General features: G+C 34.3%; 2 protein-coding genes and 1 long non-coding RNA gene across 6 annotated transcripts; 2 read left to right on the top strand and 1 right to left on the bottom strand.

The window, feature by feature from the left end:
- The first annotated feature begins 3,655 nt into the window (after positions 1 to 3,655).
- On the top strand, positions 3,656 to 8,195 carry LOC111008768 (uncharacterized). 2 transcript variants are annotated; one of them, XM_022281574.2, is made up of 7 exons: positions 3,657 to 3,920; positions 4,083 to 4,277; positions 6,064 to 6,281; positions 6,490 to 6,730; positions 7,109 to 7,194; positions 7,304 to 7,395; positions 7,502 to 8,195. In XM_022281574.2, exons 2-7 carry the CDS (start codon positions 4,170 to 4,172, stop codon positions 7,771 to 7,773), a joined length of 1,017 nt encoding a protein of 338 aa, XP_022137266.2. In that variant the 5' UTR covers positions 3,657 to 3,920; positions 4,083 to 4,169; the 3' UTR covers positions 7,774 to 8,195. The 2 variants fall into 2 exon arrangements, with proteins under 2 accessions (XP_022137265.2, XP_022137266.2); XM_022281573.2 differs by having other exon boundaries at positions 3,656 to 4,277.
- Positions 8,196 to 10,313: 2,118 nt separating this feature from the next.
- Positions 10,314 to 16,730, top strand: LOC111008766 (testis-expressed sequence 2-like protein (DUF2404)). Of its 3 annotated transcripts, none has more exons than XM_088121659.1 (8): positions 10,314 to 10,922; positions 11,364 to 11,593; positions 12,564 to 13,242; positions 13,582 to 13,918; positions 14,630 to 14,724; positions 14,860 to 15,054; positions 15,734 to 16,064; positions 16,136 to 16,276. In XM_088121659.1, exons 1-8 carry the CDS (start codon positions 10,719 to 10,721, stop codon positions 16,141 to 16,143), a joined length of 2,079 nt encoding a protein of 692 aa, XP_087977785.1. In that variant the 5' UTR covers positions 10,314 to 10,718; the 3' UTR covers positions 16,144 to 16,276. The 3 variants fall into 3 exon arrangements, with proteins under 3 accessions (XP_087977785.1, XP_022137263.1, XP_022137262.1); XM_022281571.2 differs by having other exon boundaries at positions 15,734 to 16,043; XM_022281570.2 differs by having other exon boundaries at positions 10,320 to 10,922; positions 15,734 to 16,730.
- LOC148212584 (uncharacterized) lies at positions 15,330 to 15,736 on the bottom strand. Its single transcript, XR_015789727.1, has 2 exons — positions 15,461 to 15,736; positions 15,330 to 15,382 (listed from the first exon to the last, which is right to left on the bottom strand). It is a non-coding gene; the product is annotated as an uncharacterized LOC148212584 (long non-coding RNA).
- Positions 16,731 to 17,218: the final 488 nt, after the last annotated feature.

Raw genomic sequence — 17,218 nt, forward strand, 5'->3', positions numbered from 1 at the left:
AATATATATAAAATATCGACATAATGTCTACAAAAAAAAGTCCCACATTGCAACTGATTGTTGGGTTTGTGAGGTGATTGCAAACAAAGTCTCACATTAACTAAGGAAATGACTGTATAAGAGAGGACAATTATCTCCATTGGTTTGAGGCCTCTCGGGTGAAACCAAAAGCAAGGGCTATGACAACTAAAAACAAAGTCGTGAGGACTATGTCCAAAACGGACAATATCATACCATTGTGGAGATACTCGGGATACTGTTATCCTTAACTAATCAAATATGAATATTCAACTTTTAATTAAATTAAAATATTAGTTGATAAACATTTATTTTATATCCATTATAGTATTGGTTTAAAAAGTTTTCAATTGATATGTATCATAAAGTATATTCTACAGCATTAATTCAAACCAATAACCCAAGTTATAATTTATATCGTGGTCTAATCTAAATATTAATAATTAAAAAAACAACTAACACACATTTTTACAAACATCATGTGACCAAATGCAATATTTATATCCTTACGAATAAATTATTAGAGCCGTTAGATTAAAAAATAAATAAAATTTAAATGTTATAGTCTACTTTATTTTTAAGGTATATGTGAATATGCCATCGTATTTATCTCAATCATTTTAAATACCATAATCATTATCGAGATTTTACAAATCTCATCATATTTTTCGTTTTTTTTTTGTTATTTAATTATTTTTCTTATTATACATCGTTATTCGAAGTTAAAGAGGTAAGACATCATCCAAGAGGCAATAACCATTTCTCATTCGTTACTTTTCTAAATAATTATTTTTAATTATATTTTTATTTTCGAAAATGTCACCAAAATTTTAGAATACCACTGTTCGATAAGAAATTCGATCTCGAATTAATGAGCTTGTATTTTTATTTATGTATGTAGGTGTTACAATCTCTAATTTATAATCTCTTGATTAATTCTCTCAAATATAAACTTTAATTCAAGGGCTTGTGAGTTTGTTCCGGAATCAATGGTTGATGCCTTCGGTTTATTGTTTGTCGAAGGATCTTTGAAGTCTTCAGCTTTGAGCTTGTTGAAGATTTTGACTTGTTGATGAAGTTTTTTGGCTTGTAGCTTGATGAAGACTTTGTGAGGTCTTCGGCTTTGAGCTTATTGAAGAATCTTTGAAGTCTTCGGCTTTGCAGCTTATGAAGTGCTTCGACTTTGCAGCTTGTGAAGTCCTTCGGCTTTGCAGCATGTTGAAGTTCTTTGGCTTTGCAGCTTGTGAAGTTCTTCGACTTTACAACTTGTTGAGTTCTTCGACTTGTAGCTTGTGAAGTTATTCGACTTGGAGTTTGAGAAGTTCTTTGACTTTGAAGCTTGATGAAGTTCTTCGGTTGGTTGCTTGATGAAGAATTTGCAACTTGATGGAGTCTTCGGCTTCACGTCTTGTTGCTTGGTGAAGAGAAGATTCAGTATTCTTGAAGTCTCGTTGTCTTCAAGTCTTCAGTTCTTCGAGTTTGTTGGCTTGGGGATGCTTCGCTATAATTATAGACGACTCGCTTTGATGGTTCTGAATCTCCAATTCTTCTGGATCTCTTCTAATCCATATTCTTCTCTTTCTGGGTTCTTTTTCTTTCTTTTTTCTTCTTGCTCCCCCTTCAAATGAGGGGTGACCCCTCTATTTATAGAGTCTTGGTGGGTTTTTTATGGACCATGCACTTGGATCCAGTCTCTTAATGAGTTTTGATCCAATTAGTTGATTTCATCGGACGACCATATGAAAGACACGTGACACAATTTGATTTCTTGATTTACAAATTAATTTAGGACACGTGTAAATTTGTCCTAAATATAATTTTAATTCTGTGACGTGACATTGAATTTCTCCGTCAACAACCACACGGTGGGAATAATTAAAAAGTAAATAAATATTTATAAAATGTTGGAAAACCGAAAAAGACATAAAATAAAAAAAATTATAAATAAAATAAACACATAAATGGTTGAGGAGATAAGATTGAAGTGAGCAGTAGAGGACAAGAGAAGAGATGTGTTCAAGGTCGGGCATTGTAAACGTGTTCAAAATTCAAATATTTTTATTTCTAATAATTGATATACGATATTTACGCACCCAGAGGTCCCCAAACGCACTGCATGATTCAAACTTTTATTTATTTATTTATATTTTCGAGAAAGTGGATAAAATTTGAAAGAGCAAACATAAAAGTTCAAAATTTACTTGAAAGTTGAAACATGGTGAGTTATGTTAATTTTCGAAAAATATTTAGCTTCTTTAACGGTGGGAGGTTGGCCACTATTAAAAAGAATTGACAATTCATTATTTTTAATAAAAATTTCTTATTTTTTTTATTTATCTCTCAATCAAATATTTAATGGTTGTATGAATAATATTATTCGGAGCCAAATATTTTCTTTAATTTTCACTCAACTTTTCAATTTAATATTAGATTTAGATAAGTGTTGTAATTATTTTTACCTTCTATTCGATCCCGACTAATCCACCTACTAATATTAATGTAAAAACTTAAGAAATTTACTAATTCAATGAAAATCAATGGTTGCACAACACTAGGAGAGAAGAGAGAAAAAGAAAATAAATTAGCTCTACTGTCATTGTTACTTGAATTTTATCAATTTCATACTAAATATAAATATTATCATTGGTTGACACTCATGATAATAGTTTCAAATAAAGATTTATAGGAAGATGGAAGTTGCAAACAATACTTATCAACATTTATGATGCAATTGGTAAATGTTGCAATTGGTTGAAGTTAAGAGAAACATAAACGCACCTTGCTAAGTTAAGGTAAATTTTATCGTTTTTTCCAATTAAAATTGTTTCGGATAATCAAATAGATTTAGTAAATATTTGTTGGACAAATTTTTTTATAAAATTATTTTTCATTTTATGATATAGTGGAAATTTTAAAACAACAAGTCTATATTTTCAATCTTGAATTTGAAATTTGAAAATTCAAAATTACATCATAGAGATAAAAATTTGGATGAATATGTTATTTCATGTTATAAACCAATTTTATTTCTATAAAAATTGAAACATGTAAGGTATAATATATTATAGATTATATAATATTGAAAAACAACAATTTTACAAAATTGAGAATATGTTAATAAATTAATTAATATCATTAGAAGATACCTTCACTATTTTTAGTCCAATAAATTAGGGGAAGAATTAAACTTTGTATTAATTATCGTTAAACATAGTACTTTATCATTAAAAATTTGATAATTTTCTTTTTCCACAGACATGGAATGTTATTAAAATTTATAGACCATAATAAAATAAGATATGAAATTGGGGAATGAAAAAAAAAACAAAACAAAACCCGTTTGAATTTGCAAACGTGTTGCGTGGCCAAACACCCATCCTCTGCAGTCCGCCCCCATTGCCTTGCCGCTGCGTCCCTCTACACGCGGCGATCCGAAAATATTTAGAAAATAAATATATATATATATATATATATCAACTTATTTGTTCCAAACAAAAACCATCTCTATCCATTTTTCTTTTCAACCTTTTTTAAATAATAATAATAATAATAATAATTTTCTTCCTCAATCAAACTATCTTGCTTTATTTTATTTTAATAAATGCTCTCGTCTTTATCTCCACCCATTAAATTTATTTGGCAGTGCAAAGGAATCAGTTTCCTTCACCCAATTACTTCAATTAATTTCAATTAACTGATTAAAATAATGCAATGAATCTGTTTCTCTCTCTATTTCTCTACTCCCTCTTCAGTTCACATTATTTCTCCTTCAATTTCCAGTCAAATTCTTTGCTCAAATTCCAGCCCTGTCCTCAATTCCTCGTCATCTTCTTTCCCCCGACCTTTAATGGCGGAAATCTAACACTCCTCGCACAGAAATGCTAATTAAGAGCTGAACAACAGTATGTTTCCTTCCCTTCCTTTCCTTTAATTTCATTCTCTCTGTATTCGATTCTTCGACCGTGCCGCTGAATTCGCTTTTCCCTTTTTTCTTCCTCTTTCCTTTTTCGCCATTCGGATTCCCCGAGTTTTTAATCACTGTATTTGATCGCTCACCAAACCAGAGACCGCCGGAGCTCACATTCTTCAAAAGAAGAAAGAAAAAAACCTAGCCGGAATTTCGATCGGAGAAGAAAGAGAACAGAGGATCGATGTCTGTAACGTCGTCGTTTTGTTTGGCGGACCAAAAGCCGCGCTCCAATCTGGAACGGTTTCTTCAATGTGTGACGCCTTGCGTTCCTTGGCGAACTCTTCCTCGGGTAAAAAAATTCTCATCATTCTTCTTCCATATTATTATTATTTCTTATTCTGTGTTTTTCTCTACAAATCCTACATTTTTTCCTCCACAATTGTTTATTTCTGCATTTTTCTCTGAATTAAAATTGCAAAAAATCCATGTGGTGCATTTCAGAGAATTTTCCATTTTCTAAATATCATTTTCCACCACAAGCCTAATCCATCTAAGGAATCTTTTCTTTAAGTCGAATAATTCTAAATTTGAAAATTCAACTCTTTAATTTTCTCTCCCATTTTCCACCGCCAACCTAATTTTCCATCTCTCCACGCCCACGGTCAGGGTCAGATTTCATTTAATAATATTTTAAATATTTGTTAAGATCTTTTAAAATATTGTTGGGAAATGAAAAGCCAATATTGGAAACAAGTTAAGAAATAGCCCATCCTTAATTTCCTTGCCTTTTCTGAATTTGCAGATATTTATTAAATTATTATTATTACTGTAATTTTATCTGGAGCAAAAAAAAAGGCACTCGAATGAATCAGTCAGGAATATTGCAAAACGTGGCGGATAGATTTCCAAATCTTTTAACTCACTGAGTCACTTTCTCTTTCGACTTTGTTGTAATGGGCCCTTTAACGGGCCGAGGTCGTTGTCCTTTTGGGCCCATTAAGATGGTGATTGCTCTTCTAGTATATTCGCTGAATATACTCTAATTTATAATTATTATTTTCCAATAATTCATTTTCTTATAGGTTTAGTAAGTTTTTGAGCTCATTGTCTTAATATTACTAATTATTTATTTTATCGAGACAGTTTTTTAGTTTTTTTAATAATTAATTTATTTTTTATACATTTCTGACCGGTAATCATGCTAGTCCGGCAGGAAAATGTTGTTATATTTATTTTGGAAATCAACATACAAGAGTGGCATAAAGCAACGTGTCCCTAAAGTGGGCCCCAAATTTAATAGATACGACACATGATATGTTTTTTTCCCAACGTCTTATCTTTAAGAAAAGTCCCTCATGATTTAAGTTCTCTTTTACAAAATGTTTTAAAATATTTTTATTATTTATTTATTATTGGTTTACGTTTTCAAAAGGTAGGACCATTTTTGTTTTTTGTTTTGTCATAGGAATATTCTTACTGAAAGGGAAAAACATATTATTAGCTTGCTTAAGTTAACTGTATACGTTGATCAATATAAGATTGCACTTTATCTCTTATTTAGCATTTATCTAAACCAAACGATCAAAAAGTTTGTGAACTCAAATAGAACTCAGGCCCAAATTTAGTGAGAGATGTCTGATTTCTCATATTTTGGTTTTTCTTTTGAAAAGATATAAATGACAAAACTTCAGGGAAAGATTAGACAGGAATAGGACACAGTACTGAAAGAAAATGTAGAACTGTATTCAAAGAAGTAAATTATTAAGTCAAATTAATGAAAATTTCAAACCTGGCCAAGATTTGTATAAGTTTTTATACCATATTGTTGCGTCAGTTGGGCTGTCACTGGAAAACATTCATTTTAAATACGTAAGAAAAAGGGCCTACATGATTTCATTGATTTGCTTGGCTTTTCAACATTTTCTCTCATGTAATCTTCTTGGCAGTTGTATGACTCTGAGGTAGGGAGATTTGAAGCCAAAATAAAGTCTCTAAACGAACTGGATTACTTGTCTAGTTACTTAAAGAGAATTTTTCTATTAGTTCTCAGCTGGTTTCACTAGTTTTCTTCTTAGCCATCTCTGATAATTTTTTGATAACTGAGTCTTAACCCATCATCTTTCTTTTCCGTATAGAGCTGCCTCCATGATCTCAACAGTCTCTGGCAACAACCCGATAAGGATACCGTGCAATACTTCACGCTCCGTGAGTTGTGGGATTGCTACGATGAATGGAGTGCATATGGTGCCGGTATCCCGATACAATCGAACGGTTTGGAAACTGCTACCCAGTTCTATGTGCCTTATCTGTCAGCAATTCAGATCTACACAAGCAAGCCTGCTGCCCCAACCAGGTATTCCGAAGCAACTTTAATTCAATGCTGTGTTGTGTTTGAAAACTCTGTTTCCCTTCAGGCACGTGGTTATTTACTGGAATATGGATATGTGATGCGACACAAAACTGGAAAGAATAGGATAAGATGTAAAAGGGACGTTTTAAATACAAATCTGTTTTGAATGCATTGTATGTAATGTTTGTCTTTGTTGAATGTCTATTTGTAGAACCCGAAGATATGATAGTGACATGGCAGAGTGTGAAAGTGATTCTTGGAGCGACGATAGTTGGAGCGATAACCTGTCAAGATCCCTGAGCAACAACTCTAGCAGGACATGGGATGCTGTTTCTGAAGATTCGAGCTTCGACCAGGAGGGATCATGGCCACCAAGGGAGAAACTTGGCTACCTCTCCTTAAAGTATATGGAGATGTCTTCTCCTTATTGGAGAGTGCCTTTTATGGACAAGGTATATATCTTTTAGCCTATTGTTTTGAAGACAAGGCGTTCTGTTCAACTATTTCAACGTCAACATAGGAAATTCAGTGTTGTTAAAAACATGAAAAACAAAACATTATGAACTTCAAATTTAACAGTTCTGTAGTTATTGATAAGCCTTGAATAAAGATGTAAAGCAAGTTTCGATATTCAAATGCAAAACCAAGTGGATCTTTTTCATGGAAAATAATTTCCTACTGACTGGTTGGTTAGCAGGGGAGATTTCTAGCTGACTACCATTAAGTTTTTAGCGGTGGTTAGCAAGAAATTTCAGTGAAGTAATATTCATGTTACATAACGTTGAAGAAATGTAAAGTAATAGTAACATAATCGCTGTATTACGTTGCAGATAACGGAATTAACTCAAACCTATCCAGCATTAACTACACTTAGGAGTGTGGATCTTTCTCCCGCTAGTTGGATGGCTGTTTCTTGGTAAACATCTCTTTCCTCTTTCTATAGAAAAATGCTAGAGATTCTTTTCCGTCACATTTCCTTTCTTCTCTCCGTAATGGTTTCGTTCACTGCCATCTACTTAAATCAGGTACCCTATTTATCACATCCCAAGTCAGAAAAATGACAAAGACTTCGCCACATGCTTTCTAACCTATCACACATTGTCTTCATCTTTCCAAGGTGGGTGATTGTCAGTTCTTCTTTCATATATGAAAGGATATTTTATCTGTTTCATGAGCAAACTGCATCCACCAAACTTGTTAGCTCAATGTTTTGATGACTGCAGATTGCTATCTGGATCATGAAGGGCAAGATGGATGTAGTTGTTCCGATACCACGGGCCAAAGCGAGGACAAAAGTAGTGCTTCTACTTCAACTTGCCTTTCCCCATTTGGGTTGGCCAGTTACAGAATGCAGGGAGATCTCTGGTTGAGGCCAGAGACGTCGTCTGATTATGAACGGATAGTCGATCTCTATCATGCTGCGGATTCATGGTTGAAGCAGCTTGGCGTCCATCACCATGACTTCAACTTTTTTTCCCTCCACTCAACCTTGTAAAAAACCAGTTTTCCATTTCCTAGGCTGGCTCACTGACTCTTCTTGTTCATCATCCAGGTTGTTCTTTTTTTTGTTCCATTCCAACATGAGAAACTCCAACTCAGCCTCTGGCCACTGCAGTTCAGTTCATATGACAGAACAACCCTTTTGTACCTTTTTTTTTTTGAACTTAGGAAAACGATGAATGCTGTTTTAGAAGCAGAGGGCATCACCTCCCACTGAGTTTTGGTGGAGGGGTGGTTTTGGATTCAGTCTTCAGTTTTCTATCCTTTTAACCTTTTATTTATGGTGTGGACTTCCCTGGAGATGTAGGCTGGTTTTAAAAGACATGACTGAATACTGATTGGGAGTTGTTACTGTAACGAGTGTCAATTTGTCGATTTAAATGGATGGACTCTCTTGCTGGTGGAGTTGTACTGTAAGTATTTGTTATTAGTTTCCTTTTAACTTTTACTTAACTGTATGTTTCTGACTTCTAACCATTGAGGGTGGTGGCGTAGTGGGCTTGCAGTCGAATGGAGTTATCCCCTCTGCCATTCGAGGCTTGCAGGCCGCATAGTTGGGGCTTCTCCCTCCCTCCATTAAAGGACAAGTCCCGTAACGTCAATTACAGTAGTAAGTGGTTGTCGACACCTTCCGATTGTAGGAAATTCTTGGTGTAAGCCACATGACATTCATTTTGGGTTATCAAAGAAAAAAGTAAAAAAAAAATGTAGTTTCTGATTTTTGAGCATGGTTATTTTCTTGGGAAAAAAGGTCTCTGTCTTCCTTTGTTCCTGGAATATAATAGGACAGAATAATTCAGATTGAGAAGGGGATGTGACAATTAAACTCGTAGGGTGGGGGGGTTTTATTCTTTTTTGGAAAGTGGGTTTGTAGTCGAATGGGGTTGTTCAAACCTCATGGGATGCATAGTCGAGGTTTTTCCCTTCACTCACATTTGGGGACGAGCGTTGCAACTTCGATTACAATAGTGGGTGGTTATCGACATCTCAATTATAGGAAACCTCTGGTGTAAGTCACACGGTATCGATTTGAATTATATAAAAAAAAAGTTTTTGACTTATGGACATGCTTATTTTTTTTTTAAATGCCTCTCTTCCCTTATTGCTAGAATATAATACGACAGAATAATTCAAATTGAGAAGGAAATGTGACCATTAAACTAGTAGGGTAAGGGGCTCTAAGTTTTTTTTGAAAGTGGGGTTGTTATTTTGTTTTGAGATCTTAGGTCAAGAGTCTTCGACCTCGAGAAAAGAAGTATAAGTTATTTACACTTGAGTCACGTATCAATTGGGGTTGAATTATTTACCCTAACTTGAATGAGATAAAAGATAAAAGACAAACATTTTGATTGTTTGAACAAGTTCCATTCGTAATTCAATTTATGAAAAATAAAATGGCAAGTTACAAAATGTACATAGTAATGTTTCATTTAGAAATATTTTATTTCAACTTTTTAGTTTTCATGGGTCAATATATATATATATTTTTCTTTGAAGTTTTTAAAATATGTGAAGTTGGTTTGTCTTGCTAGGTAGAACAACATCAATGGCTAACCTAACGACATCAACGAATAGACACTTTATTTAACTTTATAATATTAACGATGCTTAATGTGATATAAAAATTCCTAAATTTAGTACGTGACCATTAATTATTATTATTTTTCTTTTACATTCTCACTCTCTTTTATTTTCTATTTATTTTTGCACATATATTTGTCAACTTTCCCATTTAATTTTTTTTATTTTTATTTTTTACATTCTCTATAACAAATCGTTATCTTATATATATATTTTTAAGCAAAATCGTTATCTAGTCGTTGGTAAATTAATTTTATTAATTTTAAAAATCTACACAACTATTTTGTTAGTTAAATCAATATGAAATATTTAATTTAACTTAATTGATTTTAAAATTTGTAAGCAATTGTACTTGATTGAAATCATTAATTCATTATCAACATTATTGTTGATTATGGATTATTTTCTTAATTTTCAAGATATCATCAACTGACTTACTGATCAAATTATTATGATTTTTTTACTTAAACTTAAAATTTTAAAATGAAATAAAAAAAAAGCTTAAAATTTTTAAAAATGCTACTGTAATTTAAATAGTAAATACATAATTCTTATTAATCCCATTCATGTAATTCAAACACTTTTTAATTATTCAGAGAAAGTCGTCCCTTCAATATATATATATATATATATAGTTGTACAGGTAAATTAAATTGACCTTAGGAATTAAAAACAATTCGCTCTCAATTAGTAATTATTTTATATTTAAATTTTATTTTTGAGTGGATAACCAAGTTCTTAAAAAACCGCCTTTGCATGTGACCGTTCATCTACAGGTGATGAACTTGGAGAATTAGATTAAGAATTCGTAGAAAATATCATACAAATCATGTAGTTGTTGGGGAAGAATCCGTGAGATTTCCCCTAAATTTCTTCATTTGGAGGAAAATTTAAAATTGACCTTTATCCCAAATTATAAAATAAGAAAGATAATCAATATTCTTGAGGCCCATCAATTCACAACTGTCACCATGGCTGCGATCGATTCGTCCTTTAAAATTTAAACCGTCCACTGCAGAATTTTTTTGCTCTCTGCCTGTGGCTGTTGCTCTCTGGCAAGTAGTGAGACAAAATTAACAATCTCATGCGTTACAAGATTCTTAATCCGTTGATTACGATTACTTCCACTTCCCGTCATCATCCTGGCACTGGACTTGGCGATAGCAGAACCAGCGCCTGATTCTGATTCTTCGCTTTCTTCTCTCGTTTCTGAAATTATTTTTCCATTTTGGGGTTCCGGTGCCGCTTTATTATTTCCTTTTATCAATTTTTTTCCCAACCGCAATCCATTTTTCCGGCACCGGCAACCCAGTTTCGCGAGATTTGATGGTTCGGAGTTGGTAATTTCGAAAAATTGATATGGGGGCGCTCTTGATTCTGACGTTCGTGTTTGGTTTTGCTTTGGGGGTTGTGGCAATCATCGCGGCGGAGGCTCTGGGAGTGTCTATCATGTTGAGGAAGTTGAGCAAGAGGTCTGAGAAGGACCTGGCTAAAGCCCATGCCAAGTTAGAGAAATCGGTGCCAGATCCTCTCCAATCCCTTGAATTTCTGTCCAACAAACAGGTAATTTTTGGTGCCTTCAATCTTGGAAATTAGAATTTGTAATTCTCAATTCAGGTTTTGCTGTATTCTTGTTTCGTTTCAGAATGCATACGTGGGAAGAATTTACGGAGATTATATATTGCATCACTAGTCAATGTTCACAGTGGGGGTTGGTTTTACCAAATTGACTAATAATTCTGGATTTTGGTGCTTGGGAGTTTGGCTTCTTGAATTTTACTCGCATTCATTCTGTTTTAGGCTCTTCGAAAGATAGACTTGTATTAACTACTGATCCACGGCACTTGTGCCATAATAGTTCAATCTTTCTAATTTTCAAGAGGAAAATATATCATCAAGGGCAGTATCTTAAGTTGGTTTGCTTGTGGAGCTATGTTACTAGATGTACTGATACTTTACATCAACAAGTAGGCTGGTAATGTAAATGTGCTCTTTGTTTCTCAGGGTCCTGTTTGGATACTAGAATCAAATGTCCTAGAAGATTTCGTTGAGAAAGCATCTAAAGAACAAAAGAAAAAGAAGGATTTCTTGGAGGTAACTCCTGTGAAAAGGTATGCCACAATCAAGGACCATAAATTAATGATATTGGAACCTGGTGGTAAGAAGAAAACAATTCAATTAAATGGCTGCACCATTGAAGCCGTTTCAGCAGCAACCTTGCCTTCAAGAAAATGGTAACATTTTTCATATCTCATCTACTTCTTTTCAATTTTCTCTTCGATTTTATTTTATTGAACGGTACCAATATAAAAATTTTGTTTCATAGGGGAGTTCCAATATTTTGGTTGAGTGCTTGTAATATGCCCTTAAGCATACTGTATACAGCCATGTGATACGTGTTCAAATGTTTGGGAAATCTAGAGAAGAGATGTTGCAATGTTTCATCTCTCAATTTGTACACTGGCTCAAGTATAAGCAATGTGTCTGTAACTGAATTGAAGTCCAGCATATATATATGATGGTGTTCATGCCCAGAATTTTCGGCTTACAAACATATTCCTTTTTTATTCTTACTTTTCGGTATTTCTTGAGATGTTGAATTCAATATCAAAAGCTCCAACCATGGCCTATATTCTCTCACTAACTTTTGTTTCCACAGTTAAAAGAGCTATTAAATCTAGGAATGAGTTTTAGGTCATTTATTAAGTACTTATGTGACCTGTAAAATTAAGTTGCACTTGCACTAGTTATTGAATTCCTTGTTATGATCTGGTTAGAAATGGTTGAATTTGTAGTACCCTTATGGCTTATGCACACAAGTATATTTAGTAGTATGACTATTACTGAACCCAGAGCTTTTCAAAGCTAGTCCACCCTTGTATTAAAGGCTTGAATATTGATTCTCTTACTGTTATTTATTGATGCTTATTCATTCCTCTTAACGCTACATGAAACAGCTATTGAAACATTGCATACTCTTGATGTATGGAAAATGATATTGTTTTGTTATCTGTTTGAATTTCTTCAGCACGTCAGTATTTGTCTGCAATGTTGGAAATCTTTTCTGCTGTATGTTACAGTGTGAAACTTGTTATCGCTGTATAATTGTAGTTTGACGTAAATAATGAGAAATCTAATTTTTGTCTTTTATTATTCTTCTGAGTTCAAGACATCATTTTTTTAATTCGATTATTGGTATTTCAGGGTGAAAAGGTTCCCTTTAAAATTGGAAAATAGGACCTCTGTAATTTATAATGAAAGTAAAACAATTTTCATTTTTCTTGAGACTTCCTGGGAGAAGGAATCATGGTGTAAAGCCCTCCGTTTTGCTTCATGTGTTGACAAACAAAGACTGCAGTGGTTTGCTACATTGCACAAAGAGTTCCATAGTTATATCTCTTCATTAAGTACTGGGTATCCTTCATTTATGAAGCCCTCTGCAGGGTACAATGCTGAAGCAATAGATAAGGAGATCAAGCCTAATGCTTCTTCTTCAAAAGTTCGCTTATTTTTCAGAAGGCTGACAAAGAAGACTTCAAAGGCTGGTTTGGACTACAAAATAGGTTCTTCTTCTTTGCGTGAAGAAAAGAAGATTAGTGAGAGGATTCATCCGAGTCCAGATTTTCTTTCATCAGCAAGCTTGCCAAGGGGAATTCCAAAGGTGCGGAGTGCTAAAAGTTTCTTGGAGGAAGATATGGCAGCACCATCAACCTTGACTCATTCAGGAAGCCAAAGTCAAGCCTCTGTTGTCTCGGAAGCAGATTCTGATGAGAGGCTCTGGACTGATGAGGGAACACTTTGTTGGAATTTGTTGTTATCACGATTCTTTTTCGATGCGAAAAGCAATGAAGGGCTAATGAAATCCTTGCATGATCGAATTCAGGTTCGTTGTTTTCCCCAAGAGCTTTCTTTTTTTCTTTTTTGGATTGTTGCATCAGTTAAAGTGGTGTCAGAGGCATTTAGATGATTTTGGTTGATTGCCTATCTAATACTCCTATCATTACTTCCTCATATCGTTTTGATGATTATTTGGGAAAAGGATGAGCACACACATATTCAACCAATAATGCTGTCAACTGCAAGACATGTAGATGTTATGAAGTCAATTGTGGTTTATTAGGATGTTATCATGCTGGACTGTCCTTTCTTGGAATAAATAAAGGCAATGTTGCTTAAGTCGTGCTATTTAGAAAAGTCATGTAACTTTTGTTTGTCATGGCAGAGGATGTTGTCCAGGATGAGGACTCCGAGTTACATTGGTGAAGTCATCTGTACTAAAGTTCATCCTGGAAATCTCCCGCCCAATATCAATTCTATTAGGGTTCTTCCCTTTGAATTGAATGACGTATGGGCTTTGGAGGTTGACTTCGAATACTCTGGAGGTTTTGTCTTAGACATTGAAACTAGAATTGAAGTTCATGAATTAGATCTTCAAAAAAACGCAGTGGACTCAAAATCTGATTCAAGTGATGTTGGAGATGTTTCTTCAATTCTAGAAGATTATCTTGGAAAGCAGTTCATTACTTCTGAAGGAACAGAACAGAACCAGAACCAGGAAGGTGATTGATTAATCATTAGATGGTTTTTGTGATATTATTGTGTTATATCCTCATGAATTAATAACTTAAATTTCTTTTTGTTAATGTTTCTACTAATCTTGAGCATTTCACCTGCACAAAGTCTTAAATGACATAAGATCGAAGTTCTCAAGATTAAATGAATATAATGATAATATTGGAAGTAACTATGAGACTTGAATTCACATGGGCATGAAATTGAGGTGTACTATTTTTGAGCTATATACAGGATTTAGCAGTATTGAACTTTGATAGCATTAAACAACTAACAACGACCTTACTTGAACAGGATCTGTTCTATAGGTTGTACAACTTTCTTTTTTTTAAAACAACTAACTAGATCTCTACTCAATATATGAGGTGGTATTGAAATGGATGTAGTTATAATGAAATGAATGAAGCTGATAAAGATACTAGTTGACAAGAGATAAAAAGTAATCAAGAGTTTTCCGTTTGATCTGTTAAGACACTGTTTATTTCTTTACTCTGTTTTCTGAATCTTATTTACAGAAGACTTAATGATCTAAGCTTTTTCCTTTAATTTGAACTTCATGTTTTTACTTTTAAGGTTGCCATAATGTATATATATATGTAGCTAGAATTCTGATTTTGGGTTCAATCGATATGATCGTCGTGAAAACAATTGATAGATTGACTGAGTAGATCAAAGTTTTATATGATGGTCGGTTGCAGGTGGATCAGGAAACAGTAAGAACTCCACGTCCTCAACGACTGGTGGATCCAGGTGGAAATCTCTAATGAATTCCATTGCTAAACAGGTTTCTCAGGTTTGTAGAATCTCCGCACTTTGAGAATTCCGTAGAAGATTATCTTTAAACCAAAGAGACACTGTTATAGGTGTCTTGGATGCATGAAGTTGGCCCCTTTTATATTTCTTTTTGTTTTTTTTTTTGAATTTATAGGTGCCTATCTCTTTGGTAGTAAAGATTGCATCTCTTCGAGGAACGCTGCGGTTACACATAAAGCCGCCTCCTTCTGATCACTTATGGTATGGTTTTACATCCATGCCTGATTTGGAGTTGCGCCTGGAATCATCGTTTGGGGATCATAAGATTACCAGTGGGCATGTTGCTTTGTTTTTGATCAACCGGCTTAAGGTATGGAGATGTGTTTCCAAACATGTTGGAATATGTTTCTTCATTTGTCTTGTAAACATAAATATGTTGTTCATGTAGTATCTCTAGCATTGGTGTCACACACACACACATGCATTATGAGGCTGATATAGTAACATATAGATATTTGTGGTGACGCCAACAAAACTCATGTCGGGATATTTTTGTTTCACATTAAAAAAAACAAAAGAAAAAGGAAGAAACGGTTACCTTAGAATCACATTTGACAGTTGGAAAAGAACATCAGGACTCAACCATTGTAGATATGTTTAACCGTTTGAATTCTTTTGATCAAGTGCATAACCCAGTGCTGAAACAGGTTAAAATGTTACATGAACATAGAACTCACTACACTTGATAATATCTTCTATAGAATACACAACCTTACTTGAACATGATCTGTTCTATAACTGCTGTTTCCTTGAGTTCTAAGATTTCAGGATCTGTTCTATAGGTTGTACAACTATTTCCTCGAGTTCTTGAGTTCTAAGATATCTTCTGTAGAACACATATTTGGAAAAGCTTCAGATATATGGGATTCATAACCTTTCCACAATGGAAAAATACATCAAGTTTCCTTTGCATAAATTGGATGAAATTTAGTAACTGAGTGATATTGTTGCAACTCCAGCTGATACTGCCACTGTTTTCAATTATGCAGGCAGTAATCAAGGATACTCTAGTGCTCCCCAACTGTGAAAGTATTTACATCCCTTTCATGATGGCAGAGAAAAATGACTGGGTTCCGCGGGATGTTGCACCGCTTCTCTGGCTTAACCAAGGAGCTTCTGATAATAAAACTGCATCTGAAAATCAGAGATGCCCTCCTGTTGAGGCCAAAAATAGATCTGACGCCAGTAAAGCAACTTCCACTGATCAACAGGGAACTGTACATAAAAAACCAAAGAACGTTGAATCATCTCAACCGCAGTCTGACTTATCAAATGCATCAAAGGCTTCATCAAGTACTGGTAATCCAGTTCCAGCTACAAGTACGACATTGGATGAAAATGAAATGAGAATCCCTTTGTTAGAAAATGACAAAGCAGTTGTAATTTTGCAGCAAAATAGAGAGGAGGCCCAAGAGAATTACCCACCATCTAGATCTAGAAGCTTATTTGGGCTGGAAAATCAAAACGCTGAAGAAGATGACTCAAAGCCAAGGAGAATAGGAAGAAGAGCAAGAATGCTGGAAATAGGGAAGAAGATGGGGGAGAAACTAGAAGAAAAAAGACGTAATATTGAAGAAAAGAGCAGGAATATTGTTGAGAAGATGCGAGGAACATAAATTTAATAAATCTCAATACTTGAAAATGGAAGGCAGGAAATGTGAATCTGATTCTGAGAAGTGAAAATGGGGGTTCTTCGTTTCTTCCAGATTCACATACTAAAGCTACCAGAGTACAAATTTTGCAAGTATTGTTTTCTTTCTTGATTCTAGAGCTCGATTCAGGTGGAGCTGAGGAAATTCAAATTGTATTGGTCCAGTTCTGAGTATAGGAAATCCTTAATGTGATATTTTTGTGTTTTATGGGTTAGATCAACATTTCTCTCTGTATAGAAACCTTACAGTTACAAGCTTAATCCCCGTGAACATTGGTGCGCCGTTGGGTACATCAAATAAAAGGAGCTTATCAATACATTAAAGAATTTTTTTATCATGCTGTCTGGGTCCGCAAAGACAATCAAGTCTAAGGATTTTTGCTGCTCAGTTAAATATAAACGAACTTACCATGCCAATGGGAGGCATTAGTTCTACTGGATTCTAATACGACTGCCAGTTTGGAAATTGAAGCCTAATATCTGGAAGCCATCCAAATCTTTTTCCTTATCCACCCTCCCTCTGCACAAACAAATTGCAGAACGTGAGGGATGAGCTATCGAAATATTTAAAGAAAAACAGTGGATGTCAAAACTTAAAAGTCAATATTTGAAATTGCAAGTGAATATTGTGCAGAGTAAATGGGGAGAGCGTATACCATAATTATAAAAGTTGACGACTTCTGATGGAGCATAAAAATTGCCTATCTTTCCTTCCCTCGAGCATTGTTTTCGACCTCCTTTTCTTCCTTTTTTTCTCTCCAATTTGGCCTTAATGAGAAACCATGGAGAATCATTATGACCTTTTCCCCAAGTATTTGTGGTG

This window comes from Momordica charantia, assembly GCF_013281855.1.
Source record: "Momordica charantia cultivar OHB3-1 chromosome 3 unlocalized genomic scaffold, Mcharantia_2.0 BLBB01000003.1, whole genome shotgun sequence".
Classification (NCBI taxonomy): Eukaryota; Viridiplantae; Streptophyta; class Magnoliopsida; order Cucurbitales; family Cucurbitaceae; genus Momordica; species Momordica charantia.